Genomic DNA, 21,093 nt, shown 5'->3' with positions numbered 1-21,093 from the left:
CTATAATCATCTTATAGCTACAACTGCTCAACATTTATTATATACTAGCAAGACAGGGCATGCCAAAATTTCTCAGCAAGGCTTCTGTGCCTTTAACACTATAGCAGCAGGCAGAAATTCCACAGGCAAATGATTTCATAGAATCATAGGCTTGTCGAGTTTGAAGGGCCCCGAGGGAAACAATAAGCTGCTGTACACAGGAATGCTGCTTCTGTGCTGAATGGTCAATCACCTGAGTTGCAGGTGGACTTTGGCTGCAGCCCAGCCCAGCTTTCCTCATCGGGGCACAGAATAGACCATTTCCCCTTGTGGCTGGTCTTTGGAATCCTTTTCAACCGGCCGTGGAGGCTTGTGGGATTGCCCACCAAAGCTTTTATTTAAAACCAGCCAATCATGGCAGTTTAAATGGGCGGGGCAAGAGTGGCAGACTGGAATGGAGACATCTTCACTCTAGTCTGCCTCCAGAATATTGTGTGGTTATCTCACCTAAGATTCCCAACTGTACAGTATTCCAGCCATGCAAAATATCAAGAGATTTCTATGCATGCACATATCTCCATCCAAGCTGATTTATGCCTAAAGCACATTCTCAATTGACAGAGTGCAACCGTGGGGCCAAGATCTGTCAACTTTTGATGAACTTAATGTGCTGCCCCTAGAAGATGATCCTAAATCAGATGAACTCGTGGAGATTAAAGGGTGAAGCAAGTGAGCGCAATCCCCAAGCCACACGTCAGGCCTACATGAATGAAAAAGTGACCAGGGCTTATGTTCATTTCTAATTTTGTGGACATATTTTGTGGATAAGTGGGTGGTTTTGTTTCAGAGTGTGGCATTCCATTTTGATAATAGTGACAGGGTATTTTCACTGTTGGACGTCAACATGGTTTTAAAAAGCATTCTGTATTTGAATAAAATTAAATCAGTTTCACACACATACATACACATCTGTGAGCCTTCCCAGTGTTTTCCTCACATAAATGTTTACTTATGCAGCATTTATTTAAAAGTCTGGGGAAAGTGTTCTGTTTTATTTTTGCCTGGGAATTAACAATATGCGCATTAGAGTAAAATTGCTGAATTATTGAAAAATAATCCATATTTTCTTTCTTACAAGCTTTCTTACATAGTCACTGCATTTTATGAAAAAGCAAGAGATATTGACATAGTACATTTTAAACATTTGCCCTCCAGGGTTAACTAAGGCTCTCTATCTGTGCTCACTGACCCCCCACCCCTTCCACTGAGTCCCCATCACATGTTGGAGGGACAATTTCTGAAGTTGAGAAGCCATGGTGGAGGCTCCTTGCTTCATTCTGAAACCTGATCACACAGAGTTCTGAATGAGACAAGAAGCCTTCATGGGTAAAGGAGATTCCCATCTTCAGATGTTCCCCTTCCAAAACATGGGAAGGTGCAGTGGAGGGAGTGGTGCCAGGCCAGCAAACCTAGAGTTGCCATATGTCCTGAATTTTCCGGACATTCCCAGGATTCAGCCATTGGAAACAATGTCTAGGCATTAACAACTGTGGGCAAAAGCTCAACAACTTTAGGCCAAAAAAGTTTGTTTCCAGATTTTTGGTTTTTGAAATACGGCAACCCTAAGCAAACCTGATTTGTTCTCCCTCTTCTTGTGATTCAATAGCATGACACTCAGTTATTATGTGTGTGAGGATTCACACTGCAATCCTCTACCTGCAGTCTGAAGTGATTTTCTGCCATCTCCCTTATTACACCCAATTTAAGACTTCTTGACATGCATCTTGAATTGAAACATCTCACTTGGTCCACTCTCCCTTTCGCCTGCACTGCTAGCATGTCAGATAACTTTGTTGGCATGCTAGCACTGCATGTTTAGAGGCTGCTATTCCGATTTAAATGTTTGCCCTCCCCGATGAGTAATGATTTGTTTGTTGCATATCCAGTGTCATTTTTATTGACCCTTCTTAGTGGTGGGAACTGAAGGACATTTTTGACAATATGTTTCTTACAGGTAGTCAATAGGACCTGCCAGCTAACTAACACCAGTAAAGAAACATAAGAAAAACTTTTCCATGCATTATCACAGGTGTTCTATGTAACTAAATATCGGCCAATTCTAAACCAGGTCATAAACCACCATCCTTTGGTTGCATTGCTGTAAAAGCAGGACTTTTTTTTCCATCTGGAACTTGCCGGAACTCAGATCCGGCACCTCTCAGATGTGCGCCATTGCCATTCTAAGAGGTGTTCATGGTGAGTTCTGGCACCTCTTTTTCTAGAAAAATTAGCACTGGTAAAAGATAACATTTTAATGCAACTATTCCTTGCTTTTTCATTACCTTCATGTTTATTTTATATAAATCTGAAAGAAAATAAGGAGATCTTGCTAATAGAAGTTTGGTGCTTTACTTCTCTTAACGTTTTCTTCCAAGTGAGTAAAAGAGCTTTCCATGACTGCTAATATAGTTTGCGGCCACTAACACAGCCACGCCTGGTATGTTTCCTTTCACAATTTAGTATGGAACTGAAGATTTAATTGAATATGACTATGACTATGGAGATCCAGATTATAAAGATTATAAAGACCTTGACTCTGTAACAGAGGGACCCCCACTGTACGACGAGATTGTCACACAGACTGAGGTAACGGCATGTGCTGTGTGTGTTGTGTGACGTCCCTGTCATCTCCCTTGTGGTCTTGTCATGTGGTGTCTTGTGTTAGCTAAGCCTTTTGTTCCTTTTCACCTCTCTCTTGCCTTCCTGTTTGTCCCTAAATCTCATTTTAATTCAACAGTGGAAGAGCAGAAGACCACCAGCAATTGCTTATCTATCTATTTATTTGTTTGTTTTAAGCCTTTTGACTTACTCTGCTTCCTTTTCTACCTCACTGCTGTTCCCCTTTCATTCATTTATGTTTTCCCATTCCATCTTTCAACACCCTTTTTCAGAAAAAGAACAAAGCCCCAAAGAAGAAGAGGACAGTGGCTGCTAACTCAAAGAGCAACTCCCAAAAGTTCACACTCAAAAAATATGAATCATTTTCATCCAAGAAGAAGAAAAGCTATCAAGCCTCAGCAAAAAGCAAACTAGGGGTAAAGGTAGCCCAAAAATAATCAAGATCTTTCCTCGACCAAGCCTGGAAGATCTGTGATGTTGAGAAATGAGTAGCTTGCCTCTAACCCCCAGTAGATGAATTCACCTTTGGCTAATACCACAACCCAATTGAACAGAGATTCCGCCTGCCCATTTGTCTTCCTCTTTTGTGGCTAATGGCCTGTGTTCTCTTTCCTGTCAGGCCAACATTGTCGATGAATATAATGAATATAATGTGGCTGAAACTGACTATGGGACCTCTGAGGGCTACCAGACTGAGACTCCGAGCCGAACGACGGGACCAAATGAGGTAATGAGGAATGGAAAAGTATACAGGCAAGGATACTTCAAAAGATCTTAGTCAATAACTTTTACCAAGTCATAATTGGTTGCCCTCATTTAGTCTTATGAGAGATCCTCTAAAGACCAAAGTAGCTTGTGGCACGTTCCTGAAATGCACAGTTTTACTCCAATATCTGGCCTTTCGCCTTTCAGTTCTGCTTGAGAAATAACACCTAGAGATTGCAAAAAAGAAGCTCTCAGAGTTTAATCATATACATGCTTTGATGTTGTGCAGTATTCACCCAGCACAAACCTGACACAAGATCTTGCCCATATTTGTGATTTCCGTGGCATGAGGATGAATGGAAGGGTTAGTTTAGTGTCTGTTGGCATTGCAAGGGAGAGAGGCATAGCTCAAACAAGGCCAATTATTTAATGGAAAAGAATGCAGTGACTGGATGGTGAGTGGAGGTAGAGAAAGGTCATAAGCAGGTGGCCTTGAACTTGGTCTTTGATTCCCCAGCCTACTGATAATGCTTTTAACTCTATCCTCCATAAATTCCAAAGCCCCAACGTAGATATAGTCATGCACAACAATGTGTACTCTTCCAAGATGGTGGCCAGGATGCATTTTCCCACACACATAGCACTGTGAATGGAAACATGCACCTCATTCATGCCATATAGTGAATGGGGATGAATTGGATGCATGAATCGCCATCTGGATCAACCACACCGTGTGGATGAGCATCCATATGCAGATCCATCCATACCTGGTCAGTTCCCATTGGCTCCCAATATGCTTTCATATGTAGATCTCTTTTACTAGAGTGGGAGGTCTGTGTCTACTCTGCAGAATCAAGTTGCATTGCAAAGATGTACCTTAGGATTTCCAATACGCCTTTTCTTTTGATCCTGAATGGAAAGGTTTATTGGAAATTGTCCAAAACTGTCCTTCATTTTCTGTTGAAATTTGGAGTGTGCAATCAACTGACATTTATGAATGTGGATATTTTGCTTCGTAAATATCGACTTGCTATACAACCATGGTTTTCCAAAGGTTTTGCATTATGCTGCAAGTTATTTGCTGCTCTTGTAAACAATTTCATGTTTCAAGTACATAATGACAAAATGCAAAGGTTATTACTTTGGAAAGTGCATTAAAATGCTTTCATAAAACAAAAAGCCAATGTTTGTGTGTGTGTGTGTGTGTGTGTGTGTGTTTGTGTGCATGTGTTTCTGTATGCACAAACATATACACACACATTCATAACAAACAAATATACTTTTAGCTAGAAGGCACAGTGTTTTTTTTTTCTTAAAAAAAGAAGGAAATAGATTTCAGTCAGCATGCAATGCTTTTAATATGTACAAAATCCTGTTATCTTGGTAGAGGCAAAATCCAAGCAGTTTCAAAATGTACTTTGAAGAAATAATAAGATTTTCTATTATTAAACCCATGCATTGATGCTTTGTGTATGTATCAGTAGGCATTGGAGTGACTAACTTGTGGCTATTCCTGTTAATTACATCTCCTGTTAATTACATCAGTTAAATAAACAATGCCCTCCTTTTTTGTGGAGCCTCCATTTAGATAAATGAGAGTTGTATAAAAGCACAATGGGTCCCACTGCTGCTTTGAAATATATGGAGACTGGAAAGTTCCCATTTCCTATTACGCCTTATGTCTTTTACCCAGCAACACATCTGTAGTTTTCTACACCACCCGTTCATTTCCCAAAAGGCTTCACATAGGAAGTTCTTCAAATGGATTGTTTCCCTTGCAAAACATTTCTACATCCCTAACCGTGACCCAAACCTGTTGCCTCCATAGTTGGGTCTCTTTTTTTTTTGTGGGCTGGGCATCTTGAAGAAAATGCTATTAGATAATGCTGGTGCATAAAAGCTAACTGCTTGGTTTCACACAGTTCTCATAACTGAGAAAAGAAAGGATGTCCTGAGCTTTCAAGATGTATTGAATGTTACATGTAGAAACATTGTAAACCATTTTCTCTCTGTGAGACACATACACTTTTAAGTGTACAAACAATGCAATGCTGCAAAATAGCATTTATTAGAAATATTTCTTTTTTCTGTTCTCTCGTTTTAAAATTTCCATGAGATAGTAGTGTTTATCAAATGAAATCTTTGCACATTGAAACCAGAAAGTTATTTAACCACATATGATTAATCTGCAGCTTATTGTGCTTTCCCCTTTATTTTGTACTCCAGGGGTTGTATTGTATCCAGTGGTGTTGGTCAGCTGACTGCAAGACTTTTTAATAATAATAATAATAATAATAATAATAATAATAATAATTTATTTATACACTACCCATCTGGCTGAGTTTCCCCAGCCACTCTGGGCGGCTCCCAATCGAGTGTTAAAAACAATACAGCGTTAAATATTAAAAACTTCCCTAAACAGAACAAAACAAATTCCTTCCAGTAGCACCTTAAAGACCAACTAAGTCAGTTCTTGGTATGAGCTTTCGTGTGCATGCACACTTCTTCAGGTATCAGATACCTGAAGAAGTGTGCATGCACACGAAAGCTCATACCAAGAACTGACTTAGTTGGTCTTTAAGGTGCTACTGGAAGGAATTTGTTTTGTTTTGACTATGGCAGACCAACACGGCTACCTATCTGTAACTTCCCTAAACAGGGCTGCCTTCAGATGTCTTTTAAAAATAGGATAGCTTCTTATTTCCTTGACATCTGATGGGAGGGCGTTCCACAGGGTGGGCACCACTACCAAGAAGGCCCTCTGCCTGGTTCCCTGTAACTTGGCTTCTCACAGTGAGGGAACCGCCAGTAGGCCCTCGCCGCTGGATCTCAGTGTTCAGGCAGAACAATGGGGGTGGAGACGCTCCTTCAGGTATACAGGACTGAGGGAAGTGGAGGAAATCAGTTCCTGGCTTTACTCCCTCCCCCTGAAGTATAATGGGGGAGGGAGCAATTTTCAGTGATGTCCCTCTCCCCTCCCCCACATAGTCCTCCAGGGCACATTGAAATGGGAGTGGTGGGTGGGTGAGGTCATAGGAAGGAGAGAAGTCTCTGAAAATGGCTTTTCTCTCTGTTGTACTGATGGAAGCCTTTCTGTTAACTGAGTAACACCACTGGATGCAAACCCTCATGTATTTTTCAACAGTGAGGCTGATGTTAAAAAGTCTGTGAAGCCAAGTATGAAAACTTTGATGTACCTAGCATAAAGATGTCATATTACAGCGTTAGCGTCTGTGCTTTGCCATATACTGCAAAATCAGTGAGTGAAAGTCTGGATTGATGGTCATACTGAACTGAATATTTCTAAATAGTTCAGTGGAACCAGGGTTTCATTTAACGGTTTTGCAAATGAAATAATAGTAATAATAATGAATGTTTATGAAAGCATTGATTTCATTGCACACAGGTATGTGCATTGGGTGATCTTTTAATACCCCTGAAACTCTGGCTTCCCAGTCTTTCAGGAGCAAATTAAAAGATTCCAGCGCTCTTGTGTTATTTCATCAGCCATTATATTCAAATCTACTGAATGCTTATATTGCTTTACTAACAGTAATCCACATATTCATCCTATTCCCAAAACCTTTGCTGCTTATGTGAATAGCAAAATCCTGTTGAAGAAGTATTTGCTGAAGAATACGTAACAGGAGAAGAGTATAACTCTGAGACTAAAAAAACTGAGGAAACAGATTATGGAAACAGAGGAGTAGACCGCAGTGAATCTGAAGTTGTGGTAGATGGAGAAGTAGGCGAATATGATTTTTATGAATATAAAGAATACGAAGAGAAGCCAACCAACCCTACTAATGAGGAGTTTGGGCCTGGTGTTCCAGCAGAGACCGATATCACAGAAACAAGCGTAAGTTGGGGACATCCAAGCTGCTCTTTAACTGTGGCAAGTGGTTCGTAGCAAAACATAGCTGTCTTCATTTTCTGACTATTTATGGCAGGCCAACATTTGCACTGACCCATAGGCGGCCCTATGGGACCCACATGTGAAAGTGAGTACGGCTGAAGCGGGTATAGCCTTTTATTTTATTTTTTTAAGGACACATTTTAGGTGTGGAGGAATCACAGAGTCACAGAGGGAGACCCAAGGGAGTGGTTAGTTTGAACTAGTTAAAAAATCAAAACAAGATTTGGGGGCATTGTGGGGACAGAAAAATACTTTGCCATCACTGTGCAGTACCTTTGGAAAGACTATCCCCTGGCCCCTTAAAAATACATATTAATTGGTTTTGAACAATTAGGAGGGGTAGAAAAAACCTATAGGCAACATGACACCTCTGTGTGGTGGGTGTAGGGCCATGGTTCCCAACATGGGGCACACGCCCCACAGGGGGGCAATTTGATTTTTAAGGGGGGCAATTTGGGAATGAGTTATTAACAGTGAATGGCCTTTTAGGCTTCCTCCACATGAATAGGTGTTCACATTTGAATAATAATAATTATTATTGTCATGGGGGGGGGGAATCAGGATTTTAGAGATGCTTAGGTGGGGCGTGGCCAAAAAAGGGTTGGGAACCACTGGTGTAGGGACTTTAGGGACTTTATTGGCAGTTTATACAGCTGGGAGTGGGTGTTGCATGTGTAGATGCTTTATAAAATTGAAACAAGTATTTACGGGACCACCTCTCCTGGTATGCCCTGCAGAGGACCTTAAGGTCCATGAATAATCATAGTTTAGAGGTCCCAGGCTCTAAGGAAGTCAGATTATCCTCCACCAGGGCCAGGGCCTTCTCAGTGATGGCTCCGACCTGGTGGAATGCTCTGTCCCATGAGACCAGGGCCCTGCAGGATTTAACTTCCTTCTACAGGGCCTGTAAGACAGAGCTATTTTGCCTGGCTTTCAATTTGAACTTAGCCTGATCTTTTATTCCCCTTCCTTCCCTCCCCCTCCACTTTTTATGAAGATTACCCGCTCTGGGATCCCACAACTAATTTTCTCCGGGTCTCCTCGCTAGCCCAAATAGGACTAATTTAGCCAGCTAGCCCTGGTGATCATCTACTGTTTATTGGGTGGATTTCCCCCCTAAATTGATTTTTGAATTCTGAATTTATTGTTATTCACGTTTTATACTGTATTTTATGCTGTTTTTTCTTGCATCAATTAAGTGTTTTAAATTTGTTGTTAGCTGCCCTGAGCCTGGTTTTTTGAACCAGGAAGGGAGGGGTATAAATAAAATTTTATTATTATTATTTATACCTTATGGTTACACCTGAGGGCCAACTAAACCAGAAAGGAGTCGTGAGGTTCCAGAAGCAATAATGTTCACTAAGATTTCAGCTGGAAGTAGAGGAGGAGGCAAACCTCATCCTAGTCAGTTTCCATATATCTCATTGAGGAGGCCCACTAAAACAAGGATGGGATAACTGTGTGGATGGACTCCATCTCCTGTCATTCCCACCCAGCATGGTCAATGGCCATGGATGATGGGAATTGCATCCTTACATTAAAGGAGCCCTCAATATGTTTTGTCTTCAAATCCCACCCTCTGACCTAAAAACAGCTTGGCACCTACAGTCCTATTTGCAATATTATCTACATCTTGTAACTGATCTGTTCTCAGTCAAGGCTGTCATATGGAAGACAGCCAAGGCCCAAAGCAATTTTTTTCTTTGAATTCATGGAACAATCCTGGGGTGAGGCGGAGGGGGTGGGGTTTAAAAAATAAAGAACTTCTACTCATGTTTAATCTGTTCGAGATAAACAAGCAGCTTTCTCAATTATGCTTGCAGGAATGAAAAAAAATGGCAGATTGCCATTTGTAAGGGAATATAGTTGCTTGGATATCTAAATAAATAAATAAATTGGTGGCTACAGCTCTTCGTTTGCACCACAAGATCTCGTCCTGAACTTGTAAGCGTATATTTCAGTTTAGTCAAAGACAGGACAAAAGCCAGTGTTAGTTCTACTCATAGAAGACCCACTGAAAATAATAGACATGACTAACTCTAAACAGATTTGCAGGTTCCTGCCCTCCTCCTCCTCCTCCTCCTCCTCCTCCTCCTCCCCTCCTCCTCCTCCCCCCCTCCTCCTCCTCCTCCTCCACAACTGCCAGACAAAAGCCATAGCCCATGGGAACTGTAACTTCACTCACACTACTTTCTGGTGTCAAGTTTTCATATGGAGATATATGCAGGCAATCTAAACATCATTTGACACATTTAAAATCCATTCTGACCCACGTTGGAAACTAAGCTCAGCCTTGGTTTGTGGAGGTATAATGCAGGAAATAACCAATGCAGCTGTGGTGAGAATTGAGCACTTTCAGGGTCCTCCTCCATATTTATTTTTGGGCTCATGATCCAAATGCTTATGCTCATCTCCACATTGCCACACAATGGATGCTCACCATTTTCCCAGTGGGCATCAGTTGCAGACCATTGCTGTCCGCCTCCTTCCCGACAGCAGATAGGGAATTCCCCCAAATTTTGTGGCCATGGGGATGTGACTGCCTGGCCAGTGAGCCAGGTTCAAATGGGCCAATCAGGGCCCAAGTTATGGGGCCCAAGTTGCTGGATGGATGGGCACTGGCCACTGTCATGACTGGCCGGGCAGGCCTATCTCCTGATAAAGAGCTGCAAATTCTGGCAATATCAAAAGAGCACTGCATGCTCCTCCCTTCACTGTAGCAGGGGACTTTGGGCCTGACATACATTCTAATATATTTGCCTCTTGGTATCTTCCCTCCACAGGTGAATGGCCATGGAGCCTATGGGGAAAAAGGACAGAAGGGCGAAGCAGCTGTGATTGAACCTGTGAGTATTTTAGAAGTGAGCGACTGTGACGTTTTGTGGGTCGGTTTCCACCTGCATGTTCAGCTCTTGATCAAGTAGTAAGTTTGCAGGATGTGAATGGGGCACAAATACCTTTTTAAAAACATCCTGGCCTTTTACATCTGACAGTTTTATTTCAGAACACAATCTTATGCTCTGGGGTAAGGCCATAGAGCACATGTGTTGCATTCTGAAGTTCTTTTGAGTGAAATCATTGCCAATAACCCTTCCCCAACCTGGTGCCCCTCGGATATTTTGCACTGCAAATCTCATTATTTCTAGCCATTGCCCATGCTGGCTGGGATAGATGGAAGCTGGATCTCAAAATTCCCGGAGGACCTCAGATTGAAGAAAGGAGTATTGAGCTAGATGGGTCAGTGGTCTGGCTCAGTAGAAGGCAGCTTTCTGTGCTCTTTTCAGAAATAAACCATGCAGAGCTCAGCAGAACCTAACTTCCTGTGCAAGCTGTAAAGGTAAAGGGACCCCTGACCATTAGTTCCAGTCGTGGCCGACTCTGGGGTTGCAGCGCTCATTTTGCTTTATTGGCCGAGGGAGCTAGTATACAGCTTCTGGGTCATGTGGCCAGCATGACTAAGCCGCTTTTGGCGAACCAGAGCAGTGCACGGAAACACCGTTTACCTTCCCGCCGGAGCGGTACCAATTTATCTACTTGCACTTTGACATGCTTTCGAACTGCTAGGTTGGCAGGAGAAGGGACCGAGCAACAGGAGCTCAGCCCGTTGCAGGGATTTGAACCGCCGACCTTCCGATCGGCAAGCCCTAGGCTCAGTGGTTTAGATCACAGTGCCACCCACGTCCTGTGCAAGCTTACTTGGAAGTAACTGCCTCTGTCTGGGTATGAGTGCTCCATTGCTGCTTCATCTTTCAGCTGCAGGATCTGCATGAGAATGCTGGAAAATGCTGCAGTTTTCAGTATTTTCCCAGCTCAGTGGTTTTACAGGAGGCATTGTAGGCTACAGGCTCCTACCTTGACATTAATAGACACTCCACCCAAACAGGCAAGCCTTAAAAATATTAGAGCTTCATTGCTGCTGCAACCTTTCTTAGCCACTGGGACCTCCTTCTTGGCAAGGCATGTTTTTAGGAAGGTGCAAGCCCGGCTTGAATTCTGAGGAAGGCTTGGCTTTGGCTCTGTTCCGCCCCCCCCCAACTGAGTTCACTTTCAAATCCACCACCCCTCTTAATTCTAAATGGTGGCTCCATGGCTAGCCAGGAGCTGGCCTTCTGCAGCATCTCCTGATGAGCCTGGATAGCTCAGTTGGTTAGACCATGGTGCTGATAACACCAAGGTTGCAGGTTCGATCCCTGTATGGACCAGCTGCATATTCCTGCATTGCAGGGGGTTGGACTAGATGATCCTCAGGGTCCCTTCCAACTCTACAGTGCTATGATTCCTACAGAAGAAGCATGGATAGATTTGTACTGGTGACAGATGATGATGGTGCAGCTGAAACAGCAGTCGAGTCAGAAGCCAGAGATGAAACATGCTGTCAATAATAAGGGAAGACATTTGCACGAAAGTGTCCCGCAGAACGTCTGGGTCTCCTAGCTATTGTAAGCCCTATACTGTCACACATGCAAAGTCGCTCCCTGGCAGTGTGAGGAAGGCAATGCAAACACAACCGCTCTAAACCAACACAACTGTGAGTGTAAGGCAGCTTCTGAAGCAACACAAAATACTACTGAAGCAATAAGTGTCTAGTTGCGGTTCAGTTTCTGCAAGAAAGATTTTCAAAGCCCAAAGGATGTCCACAAAGCAGCTCCTTCAACAGTTTCGTGTCTGCAGTATTTTCTCCAAATCTGCAAAGTGAATTCTGTACATACTTAGCAGGCAGAGAGTCCCATTAAGCTCAACAAGCCTTATTTTTGAGAAAATAGAGGGGCACTACTACAAATCACGCAGACTTGTGGTCTGATCCCACACATGCTACTCATAAGTAAGTCCCAGAGGCAACTGTAGATAGAATTTCTGTCTGATAATAACCTACCTTGCGCTTAGCATAACTTATTTTTAAATACACATGCATAGCAGAGAGTTATTGACACATTACAATCGTATACAGGCAGAAATGCAACATGATTGCGTGGTTACACTTTGTGTATGAAAATGCTGAACCTGTTGGATTCCTGTCTGTTGTGACAGCTTCTGAAGGCAGATGACGTACCAGAAAAAAAGGCCCATGATGGATAACAGGAGGTCTCAGTAAAAACAGCTCATCCCATGGCAAAACTGTCCTGTAGTGTGTCACTTAAAACTGCAGTGGGTGAAGTGCATGACTGACATAAGGAAAACCTTATGTGCAGAAACCAAGAGGTCAAGGGAGTAAGATTGTGGCCTTCCCTTCCCTAACAGAGTTGTTTTCTATATGAATGTTGGTTTCCATGCTGAAGCTTTCAGTCATGCAACCCATTTCCTGCCAGTTTGATGCCGTATACTCCAACAATAGATTGACCATGCAGGGAGTTGTTTGTTTGAATATGCTATCATACAGTGGTACCTCAGGTTACATACGCTTCAGGTTACAGACTCTACTAACCCAGAAATATTACCTCGGGTTAAGAAATTTGGTTCAGGATGAGAACAGAAATCGTGCCCCAGCGGTGCGTCGGCAGCAGGAGGCCCCATTAGCTAAAGTGGTGCTTCAGGTTAAGAACAGTTCCAGGTTAAGAACGGATCTCTGGAACGAATTAAGTACTTAACCAGAGGTACCACTGTACATAGTTCAGAAGAATTATTGGTCTCTCTTATGATTGCTTGTGGGAGCTTGTAACTTGAGACTGAACTGAAAGTGGAATTGATTTTCATGAAGACTTCAAACTTCATTGAAAGACATGCAGAGATTATTGTGACCAGTCCAGGAAGCACTGTTCTTATTTTACTTTTATTTGATCTTGGTGATTTTGGCACATAGCCAATCTGATGGGTGCTTAATGATGTTGTTTGACTGGATGTGATCACCCCAAACAGGAAAAATCCGGGTTGGTGGCGGTGGTGGGGAATGGTGCCAGAGCACTAAAGGATATGTTGGTCAATGGCAGCAAACAAATTTAGGATTTTGTTTTTTTAAAGAAAACATTCTCAATGTTGCAAGTTTAGAAAATAACTTTAGTATCTCCAAAACATGTTTTTTCACCCTGAAAATCAACATGGGCAGATATTTGTTGCATCCTGAATCACAGTCAAAGCAAGATTGTGTGAAGGGACAGGAAATTGGATATTGGACTTTCTTTTTTTTATAATTTTTTTTATTGATTTTCCAGTTATTAAAACAAAATAACAGACATACATCAACAAACAAAGACATACGAACAAGTATAATTTCGTAACCTCCTTTTCATAAGCCTGGATATTGGACTTTCAGTGCCATAATTTGACCAATTCCATCTGTTGGAGAATTGCAGAACTGTACTGCAGCATCAGTGCACCCACACTGAAAGCCCCAGTTTATAAACCACTGCTGCTCTGCAACCCCTGACTGTTACAAGCTCTCATCTGTTGTCCTGTGTGCTTTCATAGGCAATTGCATTGGGGACCAAGAATATTCAACCCAGGTCTCAAACAAGCACTTTATAACCTTGCTGTTGAGAAAAGGCAGAATTTACCATAAAGTGGATTTATGAAATGATGCTTCATTTAAAGTATTGTACTTTAAATGATGCTTCATTTAAAGTATACTAAAATGCTACTTCTTTTTTAACTATGGTTTAATGTGATGTGCAAGCTAGAGCAATGGCCCTTTAATAACTGCAAAATAATCAACACATGACAGATATGGAAGTTAAATTGATTTATTTGTGTGGATTTTGTTCTAATTATTAGTGATGTACTCTTTGCTTTTTGCCCTTTATCCAATCAAAATTGTATAATCTTTTCTTTTCTCTTTCCATAGGGGATGCTTATTGAAGGACCACCAGGACCTCCAGGACCTCCGGTACATATGTGATTTTTATATTTCTCTTTTTTTAAAAAAAAAATAATTCCCAAAGAAAACAAAATATTTTTGGGGGGTAGTATTAACTGTGTTCAATACCACTGTAATAAAATGAATGCAGATATTTTGCATAGCAGCTCATGAGTCCCACGTAAGATGTGGTTTTTTGATGAAAATAAATTGGGGCTTTTGGAAAGTGGGCTGCTTACATCATTGTGCATTTCTTTTTGAGGAACTGATAATTGGCTCAGATAGAAAGCACGTTGCTGGTCCTTGATGCAAAATTGGCCACAGTCTGAACCACTACTATAGAAAGTGATTCAGCACAACCACTCAATGTTGTTGTTTTTTAATTCACAGGGTCTTATGGGTCCCTCAGGAACACAAGGCCCCACTGGACCTCCTGGTGACCCAGGCGATAGGGTAAGTTGGCGTGGGTTGTAAATGAGCACGAGGAAAGCATTATGTCCCAAACTGGGTGGTTAGAAGCATATAATCCAGTTTATGAAATAAACTTCCCAAACCTTGGTAATGTCAGCTAAGGCAAGGACGCCAGGTCTGATGCCTTAAGAAACCTGAATCTCATTGTAACTGTTAACATCAGGTGCATAGTAGAATTTTCTGAAATCTGAGGGAGGTGGGACTTGCTCTGATGGTGGTTTTGACAGTTCTAGCTGGGCCCATCGCAGGTCGGACTTCAGACGCATCAGAACTGAACTGAAAAGGTGGAATTGGACAAAGGCTGCTGGATAGCAGTAGGCCTCCTTTGTCCTAGTACGTCCAGGACTCTGAGGCCTAAGAGCACATTGCAACCTTCAGTTAACAAATGAGGCCCTCTGTGCCACTCCTGCCCTCTCTAGATGACCTAATGGATTCAGTGGAGATGATGGAAACAGTAGAGAGGGGTCAATTTATGCCTTGAGGGCCTCAGGGCTTCTTCCACCGGTGCTCTGGATATCCTTGTGCAGTGTGGGAAACATAGTAATGAGTGGGTGAACAGGAAGTGCATCTGATGGAATTGCTTCCCATTGCATCTGATGGAAGGGGAACTTTTCACACCTCCCCAAGTGGAGAGTTGCAGAAAGACTTGCTGCAGGGGCAGCTTGTGCTTGGTGAAGTGTAATAATCTTTCTTCTGCCTGAGAAGAAGAGAAAAAGATGAAGAGTTTGGATTTGATATCCCGCTTTATCACTACCCAAAGGAGTCTCAAAGCGGCTAACAATCTCCTCCCCCTTCCTTCCCCACAACAAACACTCTGTGAGGTGAGTGGGGCTGAGAGACTTCAGAGAAGTGTGACTGGCCCAAGGTCACCCAGCAGCTGCATGTGGAGGAGCGGGGAAGCGAACCCGGTTCACCAGATTACGAGTCTACAACTCTTAACCACTACACCACACTGACTGAGAATGAAAGGTATCAGGATAGACAGTCCATTGGTCCCCAATAGTCATTAAAGCATCTTTTAGTGTGATTTGATGGGTCTCCCCCTCGTCCTGTCCCAATCATGTCTCTTTGTCTATATGGAATGCAATGGCTTTGCTTATTGTTCCTATTTCATATTGACAACAGTGGCTGCTCTCGTTACAGTATCAGTGGCATAGGCTACGCTCCCTCTGCCCCATCACGAGTATGCTCACTTTATCGGCACAACATTACCAGTTTGCAAGGTTGCATTGCTGAAGTAGTTCTTGCACACCCCATGCCGCCAACTCATGCGTCAGCTCATAGAATTTGGCTGAAATGATCAGATTGATAAGGAGGGCTGTTGTTGTTTAGTCATTTAGTCGTGTCCGACTCTTCGTGACTCCATAGACCAGAGCACGCCAGGCACTCCTGTCTTCCACTGCCTCCCGCAGTTTGGTCAAACTCATGCTGGTAGCTTCGAGAACACTGTCCAACCATCTCGTCCTCTGTCGTCCCCTTCTCCTTGTGCCCTCCATCTTTCCCAACATCAGGGTCTTTTCCAGGGAGTCTTCTCTTCTCATGAGGTGGCCAAAGTATTGGAGTCTCAGCTTCAGGATCTGTCCTTCCAGTGAGCACTCAGGCTGATTTCCTTAAGAATGGATAGGTTTGATCTTCTCGCAGTCCATGGGACTCTCAAGAGTCTCCTAAGGAGGGCAGCCCAAACAAAAGGTGTAGCTTCCTGTTCTGAAGCAAATTTAACCAAACCACATGCAACCTGAATAATTTGTCCCGTTCTCACGTATACCAGGGAAGCTATTTAGCCAAAGTTATGGAAGAGTATTTCTGACATGTCTGTCTAAAAGGCATAGACATAGCCTATTCCTAAACATATGCGCCAGCCTAGATACCTGAAATGCTAGATGGCTATATCCACAGTGTCTGCTGCTGACTTAATAGCCCCTTATAGCTTTTGACAGATCTGCTTTAATAAGGATAGGCTTATCTCCATGAAAGGATGTACTACATCCTTAGTGTACATCTTCCCGTCTTGCATCACTATTTTTTAAATATTAAAATAATTCCTTCCTCTAACACTTCTGATATCTAGTCAAGTTTTTTTGTTTTTTTAAAAAATATATTCCCAGAACTTCTGTGCCACATCGAAACAGTATTTTCTACACCAAGTGGCACTGACGGAGGCTCTCCAGGGTTTCAGGCAAGGCATATTCCCAGCTCCTTCCGATAAAAAAAAGCCACCCTACACCGAGATAGTACTAGATGTTCTGGAAATATTAGTAATTTATAAAATTTGTAATCATGGAGAAAGAAATCAGTTGGATGGGAGAGAGGTGGCTAAGCTGGTTCCTGGTTTCCTTTTAGTCCCTATTGTGTATGAAAGTGTATGTGAAATTGAGTAAACAACAACAACTATACATTGCCCATCTGGCTGGGAACTGAAATAACTTGTGCAAGGAACTGTGTATTCTGTACTTCTTAAGGGTGGATCATGGGTCTGATGATAATGATCACAGAGCATTGTGTCCTAATCCTTGCCTTCTGCATTTTTGTGGCTCCTTCAATTTAGCCAACCTTCAGTGTTAAATAATTATAGGGGGAAATGCACCGCTTAGCGGCTGTTTTCAATGTGCAAGAGGCTGCAATTGAGAATATATGTCCTATGGCTAGCTAGATATTTACAACCAATTATTTAAATATCTACATCTCATTTGCATCTCCTAGGGCCCACCTGGACGTCCTGGTCTCCCAGGAGCTGATGGTTTAGCTGGACCTCCAGGTACCATGTTAATGTTACCGGTAAGTCCTGTTTTGCTTTGCAAACACTATCCTCACCAGAAGCAAATGGAGATAGTGGTGTAGAATAATTAACCACAGACATTTTTTTTTCTGAATGGGTCACCAAGTTCAGGGTTGGGGAAGCAGGTGCCATCCTGATGTTGCTGCTCTTCAACTCCCATTGGCCAGAAGCTCCTTCTCCTTCATCTACATCCAGGCTGCTGGATAGATAGTGAAAATTGAAGAGTCAGATAATAGTAATGACAGAATTCCTCCTTGGAGGCTCAGCCTCCTTGGCACTGTGCCAGGAACCTTCACTGTATTCAAACCATAGAACAAAAACAACACTTAACCCATTGTTCACGATGATGTATTGTAGTAACAAAGAAAAGGGCTTTATGGCGATGCCTTCGGCTAGATTCAACAAAACCTTTCCCTTTGTTCTGAGTGCTTTAGGAATGAAATTTGCAATTTTTAAATGAGAATTCATATTCGTACAGCTTGTCAGCCTTTCCAGTCTTGATTCTTCCTCTGCTGTTGCTGCTGCTTTGATAAATAGAGGAGAGGGGAGGTAGAGAAGCAGGAGCCTTGCAGCTCTCCTGATAATGACACTACAAATCAGTATTAGTGACCATCAGCTGTCTTACGTTAGCAAGTTAGTCAGTCCATATCTGAACCTGTAGCAAGTTAAACTGAACAGTGAAAAGAAAGGAAAGATCCTATGCTAAATACTGAGCTTATTAAGCCAAACTCAACTTGGATTCCAGCTCAGCTCCTACATAAACTCTGGCCTAGTCTGGCATCCCTAAAACTTACCAACAGCGGTGATGGCAGTGAGAGGCATTTGGAGATAGCTGCTGTCTGGGACTACATAAGTCTTACCTGAGAAGCTTCTCAGGGCATGGCTTGAGCTCTACTAGGTCCTCAGTAAGGACTCAATTCCCAGAGATCTTTGCACCGGGAGGCTCCTATTAATAAGGCTTTAGGGTACAGTTAGCTAACCTGGCTCCCACAAGGGGTTCTTGGGCTGCAACTTCCACAATCTTTGGCCTCTGGACCTGTGGAATAGGATGGATGGGAGTTGTAGTGGAAGAACATTTAGACGGCATCACATTGGCTACCCCTGCTTTATCATCGCTGCAGCTGGAAGCAAGGAGAAGGAGGTGGAGGAACATGGGATGGGCTTGTGGTTGTAGAGCCCCAAAGCTTTACCACATTCCCTGCATCATCCCCAGGGTCATGATGATGCCTGGTGCCCAGAATGAGTCCTGTTTTCAAATGAGCTTAATGTGGGTCCGACCTCCACAACAATGCTATTTTTGGTAACCGTTTCTGAAGCTTTCTGACCAAGTGGCATACAAATAACCACCTTTTGATTGAAGAAGCCAATTTCTTCAAGAGCTTGGGCAATTACGGCTTATGTCTAACCTGTTTGATTTTGATAGATGCGTTTTTCTGACAAATTCTGTCCTCCTATATACAGTTCCGCTTTGGTGGCGGCGGCGGCGACAAAGGCCCAGCCATCTCGGCACAGGAAGCTCAAGCACAAGCTATTCTTCAGCAAGCCAGGGTAAGAGTGAAGCACACAAAGGCCTTGGGGACTTTGTTAGGGGTCCCAGGAACTGTAGTGCTGTGAGGGATAAACTACAGAACCCACGATTATTTGCGGGGAGGGAATATGTGCTTTAAATGTACGATGTGTATGCAGCCTAAGAAACTAAATGTGATGGGTTATTGTCCTCTGAGAGAAGAAGCTCTGTCCCTCTTCCCCATAAATCCTCACAGGCCACTTGTGTTCCCAACATTTCTCCTCCCCCATACTTTCTTCTGAGAAAGCTAGAATTTCCTTACAGCGGGGGATATTTTTATTTATCAAGGTCCACCTTGGGGTGGCAGCATGTGTGTGCAAATCTGTGTGGTGCAACATGCCAGCAGTGACCAGTACCAAAACCAGTTGTGGGCGGGCCAGAGTGGGTGGGTACAGAACCAAAACTCTTCCCCACCTTCTCTCTCTTTCTGTCATTTTTTTTTGCTCCCCCCTCTCTTTCTACCATCCCTTTCTCTTTACCTCTCTGCTACCTCTCTCTCCTTTCCTGCTTCGTCCCTCGGGACACAGATTGTCCACCACTGCCTTTCAGATTTGGTCCAAGGATTGAATGGGGAGAAATTTGTGAGAGAGAAAGAAAGAGAGGGAGACAGACAGACGGACACAGAGACAGAGAGACAATGAGAGAGATGGCTCTTCTCCTAAGATGGCTCTTCTCCTGAAAAGAGGGATGGTTTTGTACAAAAATGAATTTCAGCATTTCTCAAACTTGGGTCTCCAGTGTTGCTGGACTACAACTCCCATCATCCCTGCTAGCTAGGGATGATGGGAGCTGTAGTCCGACAACAGCTGGAGACCCAAGTTTGAGAAACACAGCATTAGGTGTGGATTTTGTAAAAATGGATTGAGATTCCTAGAACTGCATGCACACAAGTTTTTGGATTTTGCATAGTCATAGTTTGCATGTAGAATGTCTGAATGCTTTTTTTGGTTTTTGTTCAAACCACAGATTGCCATGAGGGGACCTCCAGGCCCTATGGGACTCACTGGAAGACCAGGTCCTGTGGTATGTTAAACTAAGAAACAAATAATCATTGTCCACAGTTATCATCTGAGTGTCTTTATAATGAAAATTTGAGCTGTCTCTGTCTATCACAATGACTGGCATTTTTCTAACTGCTTATATTCATTCAGAAATATGAAGGATACTCATTTCAATGCAGAGCTTTAAATAATAATAAAAAAAACCCCTGGAAGGTCTCGGCCAAATATCTAGTTTAGATAACAAGTGGAGCAAGGTTACAGGCTTCTTTGCCAGAGTCATACAGGGCTGAGTTTTGCCATTGTTTTAAATGTTTAAATGACAAAAGCGGAGCACTCGACCTGCAGTTGCCAAATCACCTGAGCAATTTCCCCCTAATGATGGTTTCCTCTTTTACAAAAATGATACTCTGCTGAGAGAGATAATCAAATGATTCACCTAAATGCTCCAGTTAAGCAGTTACTATCTCTTTAGAAGCTATCCAAGTGTATTTACAACAATATAAAATGATGGTTAGTACAACCAAGATTACAGGCTTCGCATAAAGCCTGCAGTCTCCTGGGATATATATATATATATAATACATAGACATAAAGGCCAAGAGGAAGTTCAGCATTCAGAGTGAAAGGATATATTTAGTTTTTAATGTAGTAGGCAGTGTTTCTGACCGGCAAAGGCAGGTTGGCTAGCACAGTGCCTCAGTTGTTATTCTGATCATCCCTGTGAGATTTCAGTGAAAGGAAAATGATAGCACTAGACTGAAGTTCTTAGCCCAGACTTTTTTCTCTGGGTTCACACGAGTAAAGGAAAAATGTGCCCATCAAATTGCATTAATCTCTGGGAATTTTTACTGATTTCCAAAGTGTATGGGGGGGTACCTTTCTAAATAAGGCAACAGAGGAGAAACAAGTGTTGTGTTCCCTTCAGTGCACACTCCCCTCTAATTTGCTCAGATGGAAGCAAAGAAACTGTCACTGAGCACTTTGCAAATTCACTCTTTGAGGCAGCCTCAAAAAAATATTAAAGGGGGGGTTGCTTCAAACAGTGATTTTGCAAAGTGCTTTCAGCTGCCTCGCACTTATTTAAAATATAGCTGGAGTGATGTTTGAAGCAGGGAAAGCTGCTTAAAAGAGTGTTTTTGCAATGGCTTTTAGACAGCTCCTGCGTCACTCTCATGTGACCTTTTTGGAATGGAGGGTCATGGCTGTATTAAA

At 42.7% G+C, this 21,093-nt stretch overlaps 1 protein-coding gene across 4 annotated transcripts in view; it reads left to right on the top strand.

The window, feature by feature from the left end:
* COL11A1 (collagen type XI alpha 1 chain) overlaps positions 1 to 21,093 on the top strand; it is a 262,353-nt gene that overhangs the window by 95,731 nt on the left and 145,529 nt on the right. The window contains exons 6-15 of one of the 4 annotated variants that reach the window (XM_081865628.1): positions 2,500 to 2,625; positions 2,931 to 3,074; positions 3,278 to 3,385; positions 6,968 to 7,222; positions 10,063 to 10,125; positions 14,055 to 14,096; positions 14,457 to 14,519; positions 17,238 to 17,312; positions 18,775 to 18,861; positions 19,847 to 19,903. In XM_081865628.1, the coding sequence (XP_081721754.1) occupies positions 2,500 to 2,625; positions 2,931 to 3,074; positions 3,278 to 3,385; positions 6,968 to 7,222; positions 10,063 to 10,125; positions 14,055 to 14,096; positions 14,457 to 14,519; positions 17,238 to 17,312; positions 18,775 to 18,861; positions 19,847 to 19,903 (1,020 nt within the window). The remainder of the gene's footprint in view (positions 1 to 2,499; positions 2,626 to 2,930; positions 3,075 to 3,277; positions 3,386 to 6,967; positions 7,223 to 10,062; positions 10,126 to 14,054; positions 14,097 to 14,456; positions 14,520 to 17,237; positions 17,313 to 18,774; positions 18,862 to 19,846; positions 19,904 to 21,093) is intronic. The other 3 variants (XM_081865625.1, XM_081865626.1, XM_081865627.1) reach the window with 3 other exon arrangements.

This window comes from Podarcis erhardii, assembly GCF_964252035.2.
Source record: "Podarcis erhardii genome assembly, chromosome: 6".
Taxonomy (NCBI): domain Eukaryota; kingdom Metazoa; phylum Chordata; class Lepidosauria; order Squamata; family Lacertidae; genus Podarcis; species Podarcis erhardii.
Note: the sequence above shows the minus strand (reverse complement) of the source record. Positions and strands in the feature narration are given on the sequence as shown.